This window comes from Styela clava, chromosome 11, assembly GCF_964204865.1.
Source record: "Styela clava chromosome 11, kaStyClav1.hap1.2, whole genome shotgun sequence".
NCBI lineage: Eukaryota > Metazoa > Chordata > Ascidiacea > Stolidobranchia > Styelidae > Styela > Styela clava.
Genome location: NC_135260.1, coordinates 14859643 through 14880493, shown reverse-complemented (window position 1 = coordinate 14880493; position 20851 = coordinate 14859643). Strand labels below are relative to the sequence as shown.

General features: G+C 33.9%; 1 protein-coding gene across 3 annotated transcripts in view; it reads right to left on the bottom strand.

Annotated features, from left to right (window-relative positions):
* The window catches only part of LOC120347429 (uncharacterized), a 76288-nt gene that overhangs the window by 32164 nt on the left and 23273 nt on the right, over positions 1-20851 (bottom strand). For 2 of the 3 annotated variants that reach the window (XM_078117564.1, XM_078117566.1), the window contains exons 36-65: positions 20453-20614; positions 19977-20053; positions 19240-19449; positions 18871-18998; positions 18256-18434; positions 17725-17948; positions 16855-16987; positions 16154-16387; positions 15800-15958; positions 15301-15527; positions 14806-14994; positions 14412-14579; positions 13662-13899; positions 13022-13150; positions 11793-12838; positions 10894-11493; positions 10253-10457; positions 8285-10144; positions 6090-8196; positions 5881-6001; positions 5722-5791; positions 4814-5393; positions 4568-4688; positions 3896-4004; positions 3398-3490; positions 2537-3145; positions 2000-2176; positions 1202-1596; positions 746-934; positions 476-563 (exon numbers count right to left, since the gene is read on the bottom strand). In XM_078117564.1, coding sequence (XP_077973690.1) covers positions 476-563; positions 746-934; positions 1202-1596; positions 2000-2176; positions 2537-3145; positions 3398-3490; positions 3896-4004; positions 4568-4688; positions 4814-5393; positions 5722-5791; positions 5881-6001; positions 6090-8196; positions 8285-10144; positions 10253-10457; positions 10894-11493; positions 11793-12838; positions 13022-13150; positions 13662-13899; positions 14412-14579; positions 14806-14994; positions 15301-15527; positions 15800-15958; positions 16154-16387; positions 16855-16987; positions 17725-17948; positions 18256-18434; positions 18871-18998; positions 19240-19449; positions 19977-20053; positions 20453-20614 — 10827 coding nt within the window. The remainder of the gene's footprint in view (positions 1-475; positions 564-745; positions 935-1201; positions 1597-1999; positions 2177-2536; positions 3146-3397; positions 3491-3895; positions 4005-4567; positions 4689-4813; positions 5394-5721; positions 5792-5880; positions 6002-6089; positions 8197-8284; positions 10145-10252; positions 10458-10893; positions 11494-11792; positions 12839-13021; positions 13151-13661; positions 13900-14411; positions 14580-14805; positions 14995-15300; positions 15528-15799; positions 15959-16153; positions 16388-16854; positions 16988-17724; positions 17949-18255; positions 18435-18870; positions 18999-19239; positions 19450-19976; positions 20054-20452; positions 20615-20851) is intronic. The other variant, XM_078117565.1, reaches the window with a different exon arrangement.

Here is a 20851-nt window from a genome sequence, read left to right as displayed (position 1 = left end):
AAAAGTATAATTAAAAAAATTTCCAGTTAGAAATATCCAAAACATCTCAACAATAATATCGAATTTTAAAAACTTGAAAATCCCTCGATCCTGGACTTTAATATGATAAATACACAAAAAGAAAATTTTAATCATATTTTGTTGTATTTTAATCATCTTCTAAACTAGTCTATATTTCAATTTACTGTGCTCACAGAGTTCTTAAAATGATGTAAAACTTTCAAATTATATCTGGATTATAAAATTGACAAGGAGGGTTTTGTGTGAAATAAACCACTCTGGATATAACAATCAAAAACCCTATGTGAGAACTTTTTCAACATCACTAATCACTTACAATATATCTTCCCAAGTTTGATTTGATTTATCAAATCAGAATCAATATTACAATGATATAAAATATTGTTTGATGTGTAAAGTGCTCAATTATTATACTTTATTGACAACAATGGCAATAAAAAATTCCAAAACTAACCTGGCGTTGTAGATTGTCCTGAGGAAATTGTTTCAGTTGTTGGGAACACTCGTTTGGTTGTTGTAACAATAACTGGAGTAGTTGATCCCTGCAGCAATAACAATAACCAGTTGGAGAATTAGGCATCATTCAAAAAATTTATTATTACACTATGCTGTTGCAAAATTTAAACAACTATCATTCATTTTGGTTATCAAAGAATATTATCACATCACATAGTTACGAAATGAAATTTCATCAGATGAAGTGTTGTGGTCAAACCATTTCTACCTCTTTCGGTTCTGTTGTCGTGATTGGTTCTTCAGTTGGTCCTTCAGTTGTAACTGGTACTTCTGTCACGATGGTAGATTCTTTGCTTGCTGTGGTTGTTGTTACTTCCCAGGTGATATCAAAACAACCAGTGATTCCAACACGAAGAGCAGGAGTTTTATGCCATGACAAAGGTCTAATGCGAATCGCCTACAAAAAATTGTTAGTGATTGTCTTATTTCTTTATATTCAAAATGATGGCAGGATATAATTAAAGAATATGTGACATGTCAAATACTGTTAAAACTGTAGAAAAGAATATATAATTAATATTATCCCACTTTTTGAGGAAATTACCCAACTGGCTCTCCAAACCAAATATTTAGAATGCATCAGCTTTAGTTGATGGAATATTTCGGCCAAGTCAATCTATCAATCTAACTTTTTTATATATTTCGTATTATCTCTTTATTGTACCTTGGCAGTTACAGGTTTGGCAAATTCATTTGAAACAAGAGATTGAGCATCGGTGTTGGCAGAGAAAAGAACAGGGGAGTTGCTTTCATCAGTTACAGAATACCACATCTCCATATTGTCATCATCTGTATATTCAATTGTGTATGAGGACACATATTCAGCCTCGCCTTCTTCATTAACTGCACCTTTTGTTGTAATTGTTGTCATGACAACGACCTTCTCGTAAACAACTTGGAGGAAAATGTTGCTATCTGAAGGATCTGGTCTCCATCCACTAACTGATGTGAGTTTGCTAAGTCGAGCATTCTCTGCATCTTCTTTGTTACTTGAGGCATAGTAGTTTGGAATATGGACTGTTATTTTGACTTCTTCTTCCATCAACTTATCACAAAGTCCTTAAATAGAAAAACAATGAAATATTGAACATTTCATTTCCAAATGAGATAATTAGAACAAAACCAAAACAAAAAATCATATACACAAATAGAAAGGTATATCAAAGATAGATTTAGAGCATGTGCATATTTCCAATAAGTGAGATATTCTTCAGAAAATACATGTCGAAAGATGTATCAATTTACATAAATGAGACAAAGAAAAAACAGGGAAATAAAATATTCCAAAGGTCTCAAAAAGAAATAACTAATTTTGCAAAGTAGTAATGCAAACGAAGGCAATGATAAAATGTATGCTCATACTTTATTTTTCATATATACAGAATATTAGATTTGTTTGCATTCATCTGCATTACTACAGTATTTATCATAAATTCTTTGAAATAAACTTGTAAAAGCGTACTTGGTCTTTCTGTGATTGGTGGTTCAGTTTGAACTGTTGTAACTTCTGTTACTTTAGTAGTAGTAGTTTCTTTGTAAACTGGAGTAGTTGAAATACTGCTGGTTGATTCAATTGGTTTTGTTGTCTTCACTTCAGTAGTTGTAGTTTCTTTCACTGATGATGAAGTGGTTGACTCACCTGAAATATTATACAGAGATTAATGAATGCAAATATACAGTATAATTCATCAGAAATCATACCTCAAAGCAAAAGTTCCACAAAATGACGTGGAGCTAATTGAAATTAAAAATATTTGTTAGATTTATTTGTTGTTTAGAGATTGCGATTCCATCCACACATTTTCAACGTGTTTTTTGAATAAAACATAATAACTATCTGTTATTTTTAGCTTGTTGTTATTTAGTTATTTTTGAGATGAGGCGCAATACTTGACAAATTCTAAAAGGGTTCAAAAAGTTTAAAAGAGCTTAAAAAGTTTGAGAACCACTGTGCTACATAATAGTGAAATTTCATTTATGGCTGGGTAATGATATTTACCTCCAGAGGGTGTAGTTTCTTGTCCAGTTACTGGAGTACTTGTGGTCACTTGAACTTCTTTAGTTGTAGAAACAATCACTGGTGTTTCAGTTGCTGATTCGAAACATCCATGGAATTCAAGTCGCATGCAAATTTCTTCTTTCAAAGCTCGACGAATAGGATGAATACGAAGTACAGTGACTGTGATGGCAGGTTTCAAGAATCTCTCTTCGACAGTGGTGTCGTCATGATTTCCATCGAAAATTTTCATTTCAGGTGTGGTTACAGGACCGAGAGGTGTTTCTTGGGTAGTTTCTTCAGTGATGTATTTGAACTCTGCTGATTCATCATTTGCATCAATGTAAGATACAGAATATTTGCCAGCAAATTCACCATTTCCGCCTCCTTGTGTCAGAATAGAATGAATGATTGTTGCCTGAGCAAAGTTGATTTCTATGTAAGGACTTTCATCATCAGTAAGTGGGGACCAAGATGGTGCAGCTACGGTTTCATCATTATTGTAAGTGATACGAGCATACTCCGCCCCTTTTCCTTCCTTACTAGATGAAGCACTGATCATCTCATTTGTAATTGCATGTGTCACCATGCCCAAAGCATCATCACAGACCACTGCAAGTAATAAAATGTATAATGACTTTAATTTTAGTAGTTTTATCATTGAAAAAGGAAAAATAATTGCGAGTCTGCAATCAGTCTTTCAAATATTAGAGGATGCAAATAATACATTTAGAATAGTAAAACACTAACTTTATTGACTATTTTACCTTCATATACATACAACTAAAATGCATTTTTTTCAAGTGCAAGGCAATATTTTTGAAGAAGTACCGCTATATCTATTACAAATATTTTTATTCTCACTTGGTTCAGTTGTTAGAATAGTTTTGCTTGTTGTGGACAAAGAAGAGGTTACAACTGCAGGTGTGGTTACTCCAGATTCTTCCGTTGTAACTCCTGGAGTTAAAATTAAAATCGAAGCGATTGTTAGGTGCTGTCAAGTTTACATTGCATTATGCATATTTAAGACCTACAACCGGTATTTATATTTTATACATATACATATTGTTTATTTAAGACTCACAACCTGTATTATAAAGGTCAGGCTATTACTCTAAATTTATCAATAAGAAACAATGTACAACTTATGTGATATACTTGAACTTGCTGGTTTGCCTATTTGAAAAACGCCAAGATAAGCCATTTCAATAAAAATAGTAGTAGTATAGAAATGCATTCTAAAATTAAATTAATGAAATGAATCTTAAAGTTAAAGATGAATCATTGAGTGTGTTATTACAATGTATATTAAGTTTCCACCAAATAAACTTATGGCTTTCGTAAATGGAAATTTGTTCAAACCTGGTGGTTTTGTTGTTTCTTCAACTGTTGGTTTAGTTGTTACTTTTTCACTGGTACTTTCTGTCAAAACAGTCGTCTTTCCTGTTATCGATGGCGTTGATTTCTCAATCTATTGAAAAATAATGAAGACTTATGAAAAATTATTTTGTAAAGATTGACTCATTAGCAAGTAAAAAGTACAAAGTTTTTTACATATGAGTACAAATTTGGGTACTCCCATAGTGTGTGTAACAGGTTAGGGTTAGGCCATAGTTTTATTAAGGTTTCCTTATTTTAGTTCTATTACGAGTTCAGGGACTATCTGTGTTAGCCAAAGTGAATATACATCCTGCTCATAGGTTTCAGTCCCTTCACACAACTTGATGTAAAGTATGCAACAAAATTAGTTACCTCCATATTGGTACACACTCTTCTGAAGCGCCCAAAATTGAAATAGTATTTGTTAATACACATCTTAGGTCGAGTCAAGTTAGCTACTCCTTTTTACGATCACTATATATCTTTTTAAAGATTACATTCTTCTAACGTGCCTAAATACATTTTTGCAAACCAGAACCAGTATTTGTACCTCACCGACATAGCAAAGTAACAGATCAGATCGAAGTTTCAAATGCTAATGCTTACTATTCATTCATACATACATGAAAACTAGTTATGTATGTATATACTTACAACAATGGTTGTAGTAGTTTCTGGAGCAGCTGGAGTTGTTGTCACTTCAACAGTTTCCTCTGTTACAACTGGTACTTTGGTTGTTGCCGATGGACCTTCTGTGGTTTCTGGCCCTTCGGTACTAGAAAATATGAACATGCTTCAAAAGACTGTTTCATTGCTTTGTGTGTACAACATTTACAGTTCATAACAAATAATATTCATATGCTGAAATAACAAACGTTCCAAGCTCTGTAATATGCTCACCTGTATTTTTCAGTTGTTTTTACAACTTCCGTAGTAGTTGGTGTGGTCTTTATCGTTGTAGTAACTTCAACATTCATTTTCGTAGTTGTTTTGCCTGGTTCTTCCGTTGGTTCTGGTTTCTCAGTTGTAACTACTGATTCTTGGCTTGTTGTGGTTGCAACTTCTTTGGTAATTGTTGTCTCTGTCGTTCCTGGTTGTTCAGTTACTTTAGTAGTTTTCTGAACCTCCGTGGTTATTACTTCAGTGGTTTTACCAGGTTCCTCTGAGCTAGATGACACAGGAGTTGTTACAGCTGTTTTCTTTGTTGTCATTACAACCTTGCTTGTTGTGGTCTCTCCCATTCCTTCAGTTGTTGACGCAGGGTTTGGTTGAGTAGTCGACAGCTTGGTCTCTATTGTGGTCTGAACAACTGCCGGAGTTGTTTTTCCTGGTGTTGTTTCAACACTAACTACCTCGGTGCTGCTAGATGTTTTCACCTCTTCAGTAGTTACACCTTCTGAAACAATTGGCTTGCTGGTAGTAGTACCAACGTCTGGTCCAGAGGTAGTCACCCCCTCTTTTTCGGTTGTTGAGGAGACTGCTGGTTCAAAAATATATTGTCAAATAAACCAATGGAACAATATGTACTACTAATAAACGTGCATGATTTCCATGATAAAATAAGACGAAAAAGAAAGAATTACTATTGTAAGTAAAATCCTATTTTTGAACAAGCTTTGTACTTTCGTTTTTTTAATTACCAGTACTAAAATAAAATAGAATTTGCATCCTATTACATTCAGAAGGAAAGGATATGGCCATTTGTAATCGTTAGATGTTGTGTTATTATTATATTTTAATATCTAAATTTTAAATCTGATAAAATATTAATAAAATCAGAAAACAAACAAAAATGAACAAACATGCACCTGGTAGTTTGGTTGTTTCACTGCTTGTAACAGTTGTCTTTTCACTAACTAATGGAGTTGATTTTTCAACCTGATAAATGTGAAAATTGGTTGCGTTTACAAAATAATTGATATACAAGTTTCAAATATAATGCATATGATATACTTATTTATACTCACAATAATGGTTGTAGTTATCTCAGGTCCAGCAGGAGTCGATGTCACCTCAACGGTTTCCTCGGTTACAACAGGTACTTTGGTCGTTGCTGATGGACCCTCTGTGGTTCCTGGTCCTTCAGTACTGAAATATTTAGAAATGGTAAAGATACAATATAAGATGCTCATTGATATGATAATATTCATCTTACGTGTTCAATTAAAATTCTAACCTGTATTTTTCGGTTGTTTTCACAATTTTAGTGGTAGTTGGTGCACTCTTCTTAGTTGTGGTAACCTCAACATTCATTTTGGTTGTAGTTTTACCTGGTTCTTCTGTCGGTTCTGGTTTTTCTGTCGTAACCACAGATTCTTCAGTTGTTGTGGTCTCAATCTCTTTGGTAACCGTTGTCTCTTCAGTTCCTGGTTGCTCAGTAACTTTGGTTGTTTCTTGAACCTCAGTGGTTGTTATTTCAGTGCTTTTACCAGGTTCTTCTGTGCTAGATGTCAAGGGTGTTGTTACAACAGTTTTCTTAGTTGTCAATACCACTTTGTTTGTTGTGGTACTTTCTCCTGTTTCTACAGTTGTAGATGCTTCATTTGGCTCAGTTGTAGACACCTTGGTTTCTATTGTTGTTTCAACAACAGCAAGGGTTGTTTTGCCTGGTGTTGTTTCTACATTTACTATTTCTGTGCTACTTGATGTACCAACTTCTTCAGTTGTTATTCCTTCACTGGTGACAATTACCGTTACTGGTTTAGAAGTAGTTTGTTCAGTCGATTTAGTAGTCGATATACCCTCACCAAGAGTGGTACTTATGGCTGGTCTTGTAGTAACCACAGGCTCAGAGACAACTTTGGTCGTTGTTACAATAATCACTGGTGTTGTTGATTCAGCTTGACCGATGGTTGTTGTGGACCCAATTCCTTGAGATACAGGGGCAGTTGTTGTGTACTCGGGTACTTTAGATGTGGCAATAGTAGTAGTTTTTGATATAAATGTAAAGCAACCACCAATTTGCAATTTAATTGAAGGAGAAACATTGAAAGTTTGAGGAGCAATTCTTATAGCAGATGCCAATATGGCTTCTGTAAACTCATTGGTAACCTTGCCAATTGCATCTGTATTACCATCAAAAATATGACTAATGCGCTTCCATGAACTTGTTTCTTCTTCAACAGTTTTAGACAACACAAATACATTGTATGCTGATACATAACTTTCATCACCATCTCCCTGAGTTGTTACTTCAGTTAGATATACTTCTGAATCAAAGCTGACTTCAATGTATGCTCCAAATACTGCATCTTCCGTAATATCTACTGGAGACCAAGCAACATCAGAATCAAGTTGTGCCTCTTTTGCAATTTCAACATTGCTGGAAGCTGATATTTGAGGTGAAACCACTTCCTGGAGTTTCCCAATTTCTTGCATAACCTTGTCACAAATTTTTCCTGGCGTAAGAGTAACAACTGATTCAGTAGTTACAGCTGGAGTAGTGCTTTCGACAGCGACAGATGTTACAACAGGCTTTTCTGATGTTTTCACCATTTCTTTAGTCGTAACTGTTTCTATGACTCCTCCAGTTGTAGATTCTACAGTTTTTGTTGTTGTGACCATGACTGATGAACCAGATGTAGTTGAAACACCTTCTTTTGGTGTTGTTTTCTCGGTAACAATTATGGTTGTTTCGACAACGGATCCAGTTGTTTCTTCTCCAGATGGGGTGGTTTCTTTTGAAATTGGACTGCTGGTAACAACACCTTCCGTTGAGGAAGATGGTGGACTACTTGGTACAATGCTTGTAACAATAGCTTCTGTGGTAGTTTCAACAATTACTGGTACAGTGGTCAATTCGCCACAACCATGGAATTCCATGCGTAAACTGATAGGCAAGTTATTTTCTCTAATAGGTAAAATTTTGAGAATTTGCACTGTAATAGGTTCGTCTAGTGTATTTCCGACAATTGTATGATCATCTTTATTGGCAGTGAATACTTTTTCTGGAGATGATGGGTTGTTTGATATTTCTTTGATGGGCATTAAAACAGAATTGCCTGATGCATATTCTACTTTATATTGAGATACAAACTCGCCATTTTCACCTCCCTGGGAAAGGATAGATGTAATAACCACAGGGGTAGAAAAGAAAACCTCCAAATAAGGTGATTCATCATTGTCTTCAGGAGACCATGATGGAAGTGGTTCTTCTGACACTGTTTCTCCCGAGTTAATATTTTGAACATTAATGGGTTCCTTTCCTTCTTTATATGACGAGGCTAATACATTTGCATCAGTTACTTCATGATTTTTCAAGCCCATTTCTTCATCACATATTTCTGAAAATATAATTACAAATTAATTAGCACTCTAGTCTAGGGCATAAAATAATTTACATAATAGTGAATATAACATTATAGTACTTACTTATTGTGGTTTGTTCAGATGTCACTATCTTGCCAGTCGTGGTCTTCATGACAGCTGTTGTCTTTGCAGGCTCAGTTGTTTCTGAGATTCCTTCTGTTGTTTTCTCTGATCCTTTGGTAGTAGTTTCCGATCCCGGTAGTGTAGTCTCCACAGAAACCTTAGATGTAGTTTCTGATGGGGTTGTTTTTATCGGTTCTTTAGACGTTTCCTGTTGCTGTCCCTCCTTGGTAGTAGTTTCGATTGGTTCAGTACTTTCTACTGTAGTGCTTCCCATGGCAGGTGTAGTTGATTCAGAAACTTCGGTTGATACAGAAATTTCTGGTTTCTTTGTTGTGACCACTACTACGGTTGTTACAACTGGTGTTGATTTGGAAATACCTGTTGTTGTTGTTGCAATCTCACCCTCTGTAGTTTCAACTGGCTCTTTTGTTGTTGATTCACCAACTATTTTGGTAGTGACCACTGGCTTTGTTTCTACTGTCGTGGTTGTAACAAGTATAATTGGGGTCGTTTCTACAGCTGGTGTTTCTTTTGTTGTCAATTCAGTTGATTCTCCAGGGGTTGTAGTTTCTTTCGGTTGTTTGGTTGTACTGGAGAGTCTTCCAAAGCATCCACTAACTCTGTATTGCATGGATGGTTTACCAAAATAGTCAATGGGTGAAATTCTTACAGCACTGGCAAGTACAGCCTCGGGGAATATGTTGGGTACTAGTGTAGTAGCATCAGTGTTAGCATCAAATACTGGACTTATTCTTTTCCATGTTTCTGTGAGTTCACTCTCTGTCTTGGTGAGAACATAAACTCTGTAAGTCTTAACATAGTTTTCAACACCATCACCTTGAGTTGATATTTCAGTGATATAAACTGGTCGATCATATTTTACTTCAACAAAGGCTCCAAAGACAGAATCTTCATTGATATCATTTGGTGACCATGGTTGATGAGAGGGTTCATCCAAATTGGCCAACTTGGCTTCCTCAACATTGCTAGAAGCGCTCACTTCTGAAGATACTAATTCAGTTGTTTGTCCCAAATTTTCCATGATTTTGTCACAAAGCATTGGTTTGGTTGTTTCCACAACTGGGACTGTAGTTACAATTGGTTTTTCTGTTGTTTTCACAACATTTGCAGAAGTTGTAATCTCTACCTCATTTCCAGTAGTAGATTCAATCTTCTTAGTGGTCGTGACAACCACAGTGGTTGGTCCTTTCGATTCTGTTACTGGTGTTGTCTTTTCTGTCACAATTACTGTAGTTTCAACAACAGAAGGAGTGGTTGATTTTTCTGCTTCAGTAGTCGAAATGCCTGATTCAGGAGTGCTTGTCTTCACAATTGTTTCCGTGGTTGTTTTTATAATAACAGGTGTAGTAGTCATCTCCTCACACCCATGGAATTCTACTCTCAAACTGATTGGTTGGTTATCTTCTGGTCTTCTTGGATATATTCTGATAACTTTTACCCTAATCGCTTTGTCAAAGACAATTTCAGCAACAGTACTGTCATCTCTATTAGCAGGGAAAACTTTTGGTCCGACTTCTGGAGATTCAATAATGGCTTCCAATTCAACGTTGATCTCGGGTGCATATTCGACTGTGAATGCTGGTATAAATTCTCCATTTTCCCCACCCTGGGTAAGGACTGAAGAAATCATGACAACCTCTGGGAAAACAACTTCCAAATAAGGAGTATCATCAGAATCTTCAGGTGACCATGAAAGATTATTGATGTCGATGTTCTCAGTGTCTCCTAATTTGACATTTCTTGCATTCTGTGCTTCATGTCCAGGCTTATTAGATGATGAAGTAATACTGTCATCTGGTATTTGATGGTTTCTCATTCCCATTTCATCATCACACATTTCTAAAACAATATTATCGAACATTATTAAGTGAAACGGCGTAAACAAGCATATTTAAGTTTAAACTTGCTTCAAAACATTTGATGCATGCAATAGAGAACAATATTTACTTTGTGTTGCAAACTGTGTAGTTTCTGTAATGCCAGTAGTCGTTTCAACAACTGGAGTTTTTGTTGTAGAACCAGGTTCTTCAGTTTTGATGCTTGTTGTTGTTGAACCTGTAGGCATAGTCGTGCTTTCAGACGATTCAGAGACGGTTGTTACTTCTGGTCCTGATGATGAAGTACTGCTAGATACTACTTTAGTGGTGACAGTCTGAACAGAATTAAGATGAATTGAATAAACAAGATTTATGAAAGAAAAATATAAAAAATAGATCTCATAAGAGAAACAACGGTGAAAAGCCTTCTTATGATGTCTTAATTAGAAAAAGATGTAGAATAAGAACATTTATACATAAAATAACCATTGTGTGGTGGTGACTCAATGGATCTCATTTTGACATGCTAGTTACAGGCTCACCATCATCTCATCATCTGGTCAGGGATCACATCGGGTATGATTAAGGGCGAGAGTATTTATGTACTGCATACCGTAGTTGATCATTAACCTTGTGGCCACAATCAACCTGGAATGTCTATGTTATTGGTTTTTCCCTTCTTTAGAAATATAGAAGTTATGGAACAAAAATGAAGTAAAACCCAAATAACATTCTAATAGAAATAAAAAAATAAATAGCAGAAGCGAATACCTTGCTTGTTGTGCTACCTTCTGATGATACGGTTGACAATTTTGGTGAAGTGGTCACTATAACTTTAGATGTTGTTGGTATAACTTTGGTTGTTGAAATTAAGCCACCTGGTGTAGTGGTAGCTTCAGTGGTGCTACTTCCAACTTGTGACGTAGTGACGATTTCTTTTGTTGTACGTACAGTGGTTGTTCTGATTTCTCTGTTGAAACATCCTTTTAATTCAAGTCTCAAAGCTGCATCCGTGTTCCAATCAATTGGTTTGATTTTGAAATTTGTGATATCTTCCAAAACATCATCCAAAATGACTTCAGCAACAGAATTGCCATCTTTGTTTGCATTAAACTTAACTGGTGCCCCGCTTTCATCAGATATTTTACTCCAGGTTTGTGCATCATCTTTAGAATAAGAAACTTCATAGACAGTGACATGAGCTCCGCTTATTTCATCTCCTTGAGTTAAGATTGTTGAGATAGAAACTGGGTATTCAAAGCTGACTTGCAACCATGGTCGTGTCACCCATTTTCCTGTCACTTCATCGAAGTATTGTTCTTCTTCTGATGGATTCCAGGATTTAGTATTCAGTAATCTTGCTTCATTTGCCTGATAAATAATAATGTCAAAATAAATTTAAAATCTCCTTCCAACTACAATTATTTTTCTTAATGTTTGCTGATATAACAATATATATATTTTATTTGATACAATAATTACATTAAATCACTCTTCTACAAGCAAAAGTATATATGAGATGAAAAATAAAGTTACTAATATTACATAATATCGAACACTGAGTTTTAATCTTTGATTTTGATTTTTCCACCTTTTCATCACCTCAAATTTCTATATTTTGTATGACTAGGTTGATCACACAATATCTCGTTAAATTAAAGTTTTCTTACCGCTTCTTGATTACTTGACGCTGAAAAATGTGGATTTAAATCACTTTGTGCTCCAAACTCTAAGCCCATCTTCTCATCACAATACTTGAGACGTTCAGTTGTAGCTGCAGTTGGAGAAACGGTGTGTACAACTACACCACTGGTAGTTTCCCCTTCCGAAGGTTTGCTTGTCACTTCTTTGGAAACAGTTGTTTCAAGTACCTTGGTGGTTGTTACAGTTTTCTTTGTCGTTTCACCTGGCTTTGCAGTTGTAGAAAATCCAGTTTCTCCTGTTGTTTCAATTGGTTCAGTAACAATTGGTGTTTCAGTTTTTATCTCTGTGGTAACAACTTCTACTGTGGTTGGTTTGGTTGTATCAACATTGATGCTTGTAGTCTCATCAGAGGGTCCTGATGTTGTGGTTTCACCAGAAGGTCCTGATGTTGTGGTTGATACACCAGGTTCCAAGGTAGTGCTCTCTTCTACAATAGGAGTAGTCGTGGTGGTAACTACTTCTTTTGTGGTAACAATGATAACGGGAGTGGTAGTAAGTTCCTTTTCTGGCAAGCACCCTCTCAATTCAAGTTTCAATTGTACTTCGCCTTGTGGGTGTATCCTGATCACCGCAGCTTTAATTGGAGTTTCCAAATCTATGATATTTGTGCTATCAGCATGGTCATTGACTGAGAATACCTTAGTTATCTCAGAAGGTACGTTTTCAACAAATTCAACAACTTCAGTGATAGAAACAAACTTGTCACCATCTTCAGGAATGTAAGAAATTGTATAGCCAGCTTTTACACCCTTGAGCATATTCTCGGTAACAATAGTCGTGATTAACACTGTTTCAGTAAATTTCATTTCCAAATAAGGTTTATCATCAGAAACTTCTGGGCTCCAAGAACCAGGTACAAGTTCTTCAACAAGCTTAGTGTTGTCATCTTCATCTGGTATCAGTCGCACAAATCTGACATTATTAGCTTGATGTTCACTTGTTTCTGAAGAAGCAGTAATGCCATCTTCTGACACAAGGTATTTTTCCATACCCATACTTACATCACATATTTCTGAATAAAAAATGTTGAGTTAAACAAATGCTTATCTGGTAAAATCATAAACAAAAGATCAAGACTAAAAACCACCTAACAGCAAACTTTTACTACAAAAATGGGCGTATCTTAAATGAATTTTGACAAAAAAAATATAACTAGATCCACAGTAATTATTAATAAGTCATTTTTCAAGCTTACTTTTTCTGGTTGTCAATTCAGTTTGTTGTTCAGTGGACAACGTTGTAACGACGATCTCTTTAGTTGTTGTAACTTCTGGAGTAGGTTTTTCGGTTTCTTTTGGTACTGGAACTGTTGTAGTTGTCACTTCTAAAAATATTATTGATCCAAATTTGGGATTTTTAACATATTCAACTAATATAAAAGGTACATGTATATAATGAAAAATTAGCGAAAAAATTGAATTAGAGGTTTCAATAAATATTCCAGGATTTATTGATTTTGATTCATTTGTGTATTATTTAGAATAAGATATACAATATTACGTTATTGTATTAAGAAGTACATCGTTGACGATAACAACCATTGAATTATAATATTCAGTGACACCAATGACCCAAGAAAATAATGTGAGATAATATAACAGGAATAATTTTTCTGCCAAATTGTAGGCTTTATACAAATCTTTATCAAAAGTTAAATATGAACAGTGAAGCAGTGAATGTGAATAACACATTAAAGCTTTTCAATGTTACAAAAATATCGTGAAACCAAGCGTAAGCATATGTGAATTCTTTTAATTTCATTTGACAAAAAATCGGCTTTTTAGATCTTCCACTAAACAGAAATAAGAACTGAGTAGTTGTAGTAGAGCATTTACCCGAAGACACTGGTTTTGAGGTTGAAACCACAGACACAGGCGGTCCAGGTGTTGTTTCTACTGTTTCGGTTACAATGGGTTGAGATGTTGTTTGAAATTCAGGAGTTTCACTTGAAACTTTTTGTGATGTGGTTTGTACAACAACAGTTGTTGGAAGCACTTCTTTAGTCGTTGTTTCAACAACAATTGGAGTTGTTTCTGATTCTCCGGATGGCGTAGTGGATACTTCTGTAGATACCTGTTGATGTATATTTGACAAAGATTATGTAACATTTATATCAAGCTTTTCAGAATTGTTGAAGACCATTTTTAAAATTGTTCTTGATCAGAAATCTATGAAAATTTTATTAGTATACGGTAAGTTAATTTGTGATATTGTGAATTTGATATATTTATTCCTGATTTGATTGATAAAAATAATATTTTAAAGTAGATTATACAAAATACAAAAAAAGATTATTTAATGGAGTTAAATGGGGGAGGATGGACTAACAGAGTAGTACCTACGGTATGCACTAAATTTTTAATTAAATAATTCAAATTAATACGAGTTAAGATCAAAAGGACTCTTATAAAAGTTATGTCATTTTTAATAAATATAACTTAGTTAAAAAGATTTGCTCACATTAATGACCCTAAGAAATATACAGCATGTATAACCTGTTTACTCTTTTTCAGTGTCTGCTTTGAACTCAACACTCATTTTTTTTATGTGTGAATAATTGGTCAATTGGAATAGGAGATTATTACCTTATTCTCTGTGGTGGTGATTTCAGCTTCAGTTGTAACTTTAGTTGTTGTTGTGATAACTTTTTCAGGAACACATCCACGGAATTCAATTCTGAGAGCCATATATTTTACCCAAGCTCTTGGTTCCAATCGAATAGATGTTACTTTGATGCCAATAGGTAAATCAGCCTGAAAGATAATAAAATAAATCATAGGATACAATGTGGCTATGCATGGAAGTGAAGATTTTAAAAAAGCATAAAAATATTCCAAATTTTCCATAACACAGGTTCAAACATTTTATGTGAAAATAGACCATGTTTAAATTTCAGCAAACATTTAATCAATTATTCATTGATCAAAAATAACATACCCTAAAAAAAAATTTGAACATTAGAACATGAATTTGAATTACTTGAACAACTGTGGTTGGATCATGATTTCCACCAAAGTTCAATGGACTTTCATTTTCCTCAACATGTTGCCAGGAAGGAGTCTCATCATTTTCGTTATAGTATTGAACAACAAATTTTTTCACATAGGCCTCGATACCATCACCTTGAAGTTGAACAGCAGTGATGATGACTTCTTTTTCAAAGTTGACCTAAATAATATTTAAATATAATAGTAACAAGTATTCAAACATCAGTATTAAAGCAATGAAAAACAGAATATTCTTCTACATAAGTATAGAGTTTCACTACCAAATGCAATCGTGAATAAGTAAAACAAAATTCTTTTCAGTAGTTCCAAGCTCTTGGCAAGCAAAATCACACTCACAAATAAAAACAAAAATATTTCCCAGTACAAAGTAATTCGTAAAACATTATGATAAACTATTGTAAACTATTTTATAATGGAAAAAGTTGCAATCACATAATAGGATATGTAATTTCCATAGAGATTCTACCTGAAGATATTGCTCTCCTGGGAATGAAGTTTTCCAAGCCAATGGCTTTCCATCAACATCTTCATTGTTCAAGCGAGCATAGTCAGGGCTGCTGCCTTCATCAGTTGATGATGCAGTTAATGTGAATCCTGACAAAACTGGCATGTCTGCTTCAAGCCCCATGTTAATGCTACATTCCTTCATTGGTGTTGTGGTTGGTTCAACTGACAATGTTGTCTCTTCAATAACTGTAAATGTTATATGTTTATTATTATCTTCTAAAATCCGGGAGAAAATAGAAATGACTCCGCTATATATTTAAGTTTAAATTGATTTACTAATGCATAATATTTATATATTTCTGATTAAATAATATACCGATAGATTAGAATTTTGATGGAAAATTAATATGTATGAAAGCATGTTTCCCGGTTGGTGAACAAAATGAATTTTTGTATAACACAAAACTAGTATACATTTAATAAACTTGACTATTTTATTATGCCTGAATAAAGCATACCTTTGGTTACAGTTTCCGTTGTTTCAATAGGAGGTGTTGTTTTTACTGTTGTGCTTTCAACATTTCCTTCAGGTGTTGTAACAGGAGATTCTTCAGTGACGGGTGATGTTGTCTGTAAAACTTTTGTGGTGGTTTCGACCACAGACAAGGTTGTTGTTTCTGAAAATACACTTACAATTAGTTCAACACTATAATTCACTCTTTCAACATAGAATTTGAAAACTTTTTTCCAAAAGTCGATGCACTACATTTGAATATTCCCTTTCTGATTTGGAATAGTCTGCCCAATTTTTGGTTGAATGAAGAGTATTAATTGTTTCAATAAAAATTTATATATACCGTATATATATTTACCTTCGGAAGCCTTAGTCGTACTTTCTTCAATAACTGGAGTAGTCGTTTTCACAATTTTTTCAGTGGTTGTTTTCACAAGATGAGGAGTAGTTGAAGCCGTTCCCAATGCACAACCATGAATTTCAATTCTCAAACTGATGTCTGATTTTGGTTCTTCAACAACGATACGAACTTGTGTTGCAACAACAGCTCCAGGAAGCTCATTCTTTACTGAAGATGAATCGTCACTGTTGCCTGAAGATAATTTACACAATCAGAATTGAATAATAGTTAAGCATATAGTCAAATTGGGACACACAGTGGCAATTTAGCATTGAAATGCATACACTAGGGAGCATTGATTACTTTTTCCAATAAACTAATTGTGTAGTAGGTCCATATAAAGGAAAGAATAGCTGGACTTCTTGCCTTAATGATAGAAAAACTTTATTTTAAGCAAAAGTAACTGTAGCTGATAAAATAACATGATCTCTGTTTTTGATATCTTTCTTTCTTATCTTTATTTCTTTCAACATCGGCCACACATTTATCGCCAATGAACAAATGGAACCAACAGATTACTGAAGGAAAAATATATTTTCATTTTGAGCACTGATAACGATTGGGAAGGAAATCCAGCATAGCCTTTTCTAAAAATCTTTGTTGAGCCCTTTTTCTCTGAAATTAAATTGAGAACCTCTCTATCCAATTTTCAAACTCACCATTGAAAACCTTCTTCATTGAAAAGCTTTGTCCATCATCACCAACAATAATTTCCTTGACTACATGCCATCCCTCACCGTTATTGTTGTACATGACTGAGTATTTGGTTACATATTGATCATTTTGTCCACCCTGAATATTTAAAGTTAAACAAAAATTGAAGAATTTATAAAAATAATTATAATCTCAAATAACCATATTCAAAAAATATACTTAGAAAGCACAAAATGTATTTTTCAGTTTATTAAAAAATGTTTGTAAAGTTAAATTTTGTATCTATGCAAAGACAAAAAAAGTCAACAAGATGGCTCAATGGATTGGTACACTGTGATCTCCATTCTGCTAAGAGACAATTTTAGGAATGCACTGAGTCATCAAGTTCAATTTCTTCCATGCATAGAAAAATCCAAGCTGATATGTTGTATTAACTTACAGTAAACATCAGTTTTTGAATATCAATTATAATATATATTGGTGATTTCAGTGATGAGCACATCTTATGATATATACTATGTGTTCTAGATCATAGGTTCTCAAAGCGCTACATATGGGGCCCTAGGGCTCTGTGAGAAAAACCTAGAGGCTACGCAAGCTATTCGTTCTTTTATTAAAATACTTAATATTTTTTAAATAGAAAGCAGCAAATACATCCGAGTCATTAAATAAAGTAAGTTTAATTTACTCAGAAATAGTAATCATAAATAATAATGCGTTCATTTGTTTTTTGATTTTTATAAATTCATATTGGGGTTCAGTAAATAATAGTCAACTTCTTCACATAACACCAGAAGTTTGAGAACTTCTGTTCAAAAATATACTTCTCAGCAGGAATAAGTTGTTGAAATATTTTCAAAAAAAGGAGTTCTCACCTGTGTGGTGATTCCAGTCACTTGTGTTGGTACATTGAAATTGACTTCCAAATATTTATCTGCATCACTGTTATCTGGTGACCAAGATTTTGGTGATCCATCAATGATATTAGATGTGACAAGACGAGCAAGATAAGGCTCAAATCCAGGTTTAAAACTTGATGCTACAATTTGGTCATCCTTGATATCACCAGATTGAAGTCCGAGGCCATCGACACAAACAGCTAAAATAATATAAATCGATGTAAATAATATTATTTTATTTAAAATATGAATTAATTGAAGGTATAGTTAACGAATACACAATAATTTTACAGGCATTCAAAAAATGACAACAAATGAAAAATGATGAAAATATTGACATCATCCTCAGTTTGTCGCCCTAGGTTTTGCAATTTTTCAACAATTTAACAAATCAAGTGGTATTTAATGCCAACCAGTTTGAATGCTTACTTTATTTGAAATTGACTGCTAATTTTGTTTCTCAATAAAGACATTGGGTAGTTATATAAAATAATAATAACTCACTACCTTTGGTAGTAAGCACAGTTTCTTTGGTTGTTGAGATCTCAGTAGTAACAACGGCTTCGGAAATTGTTGTTTCAGATGGTCCAGTTGTTGATACTGGTGGAGCTGTTGTTGAAGATTTCACAGACTCGGTCGTCTCAGCAGGCGTTGTTGTAGTTAAGGTAAGTTGGCATGAACAACATCTAAAGCAATAGTGAAATTGAAGAATGAAAAAATAGACTGGCATTATTTAACTAGAAAAAGTAGTGGCAAAGATTCTAAAGAGACACTCAGATAAAATCATATTCATGGCCTCAAATATAATGTAAATTACGGTACAATGGTGAGTTATTTTGGCATCAGCGCAAAAAGCTTTTCGCACATTTACAATAAATTTGTTGGATTTAGTAATGACAAATAATGGAAAACAAACACGACACAATATCAACCAAACAATACATAGTGTGGCAACTTGTTTTAATAAGATTAACTTTTCATATTGTATTTTTGATAAATTGAATGGATCCGAGAAGTCAAATTGTTAAAAAAATTTAACTTGATACAATACAATAAAATTAAATGATATGCAAATTATGACAATCTGTGTTAAATAATGAACTAAATGCATGTATGAGGCACCTGTCGTCGGTGTAGTATTGAAGGAAATATCCTGGAGCACATCGCTTATTGCATACTTTTGTGCAATTAACTTGACCTTCACTGCATGTGCAAGATTGGCATTCAGAAACTGTTGTGGTCTCTTCATTCTTAAAAAAAAATTAAAACTGTAAATACTATGAACCGGGAGACCATAAGAGATTGTCCAGCTTCCGGGTAAATTTACATAAAGGTAACGACGTAAATATATTTTTCTTAAAAGTGAATGACTGGTATTCTAAAATGGTTACAAACTAACGCACTCATTTTCATAAGTACTCTAGAAATTTTTTGATGTTTATTTAATATAATTCTTGCATGGCCATGGGAACTAAAGTAAATCTGACTTACCTCCATTTCTTGTCCTTCATATACACAAGGGCAATTCGTTTCATCTGAACCATCAGAACATTGTTTCATTCCATCGCATTTCAAACTGTCTTTGATACATTTTTCACAATTATCACATGAAATGTAACCTTCTGTACACAAACATGCTATTTTTGGTGTTGTTGTTGAAACTCCACCTTCTGGAGTAGTGGACACTTCTTCAGAAGTGACCTATTGAAGTAAAAAGTAATTTGTTTTTTTGTAGCACATTGTTATCAACACTCATATTGTACCTGCAATGCTAAGCAATATATGAGTGGATGAATCTATTTGTTACAACAGGACAAATAAGAGGGTATCATCACAGGACATGTTTCGTATCAAATGTAATGACTGAATGCATGAAAATCCTTCAATTAGATTGCACTAATATCATCAAGTTGAAAGTACATGATCGGAATTTATATCCAGTTTGCCTAAATTGATGTTATGTAATGTTACACAGTAAATATCTCTGCATAGGAAATATCTTTGCATAGCCAAAAAAAGTTTATGAATGAACCAATATGAAAAAGATCTTCGGTATTGACTTAGAATTAATATTAGTACAAAATAAAACTACAAATCATCTCGAAAAGAGTGATTCATAAAAAGAATAAATTTGAACAAGCCTCGGGCATCCATCGTTGGTATACGTTAAAATAATATCTATTGTATTATAAAAATTCAAACCAAGATATTGAAGTTTAAATTAATACCATAATTGTGGTTGTTTCTTTTGGCGTAGAGATTGGACTGGTGGTCTTGATTGGTATTGTTGTTGTAGTAGTAAGTTCTGCAAAATTATGATTCTTAGTTATAGTAGTGTATAAAATAAATGACACATACAATTCGTAATTGAAAATAAAATAAATAATATATTATAGTATCAGCAAAAATTTTGTTGGAATGTTTTTTTTGGCATGGTAATGGTACTGATTGGAATAAGTAAAATTATGAAAACAATTAATTTCCAGGCCTATTTTTTCGTCTGATTTTCTGGGGTCAGAAAATTCGGGGTTATTTAGTGGCTCAGCTTATATTCTTTTTGCTGAAGTCATCTTATCATTAGCTTTGGGAACGAAGGATATCGTAAAAGAGGGACAACATATTCGACAGGTCATCCATCAATAGCATCATCTTCAAGAGGTTTGAACATTAACTAACATACAATATCGCTAATATAAAAAAGTACCTCCACAATAACAGCATCCTTCATCATCATATGCCAATACCATGTCAGGGTTTTTGCAGCTATCAATGCTACAGTATGGTTTACACAATAGCTCTCCACTAACGCAAGTGCATTTGTTGCATGATTCACCAGTGACTGAAGATCCGGGTGGAACTAGAGATCCTAAAATTTTGCCCAAAGTTAATAGACTGTTAAAAATAATTTTTAAATTGTGTAACACAGATGAATAAGTAGACAGGGTGTCAAAAAAAAAACAGAACCCAGATGATTTGGAACAAATTCTAGAGAGAACATAACTTTTTTGCAAAGCATCATAGATTACTGAAACTTTTGGGTGCAATCGTACACAAACAGAAATTCAAGTGTTAAATATTTCTCCTTCATTTTTTAAAAATAAGG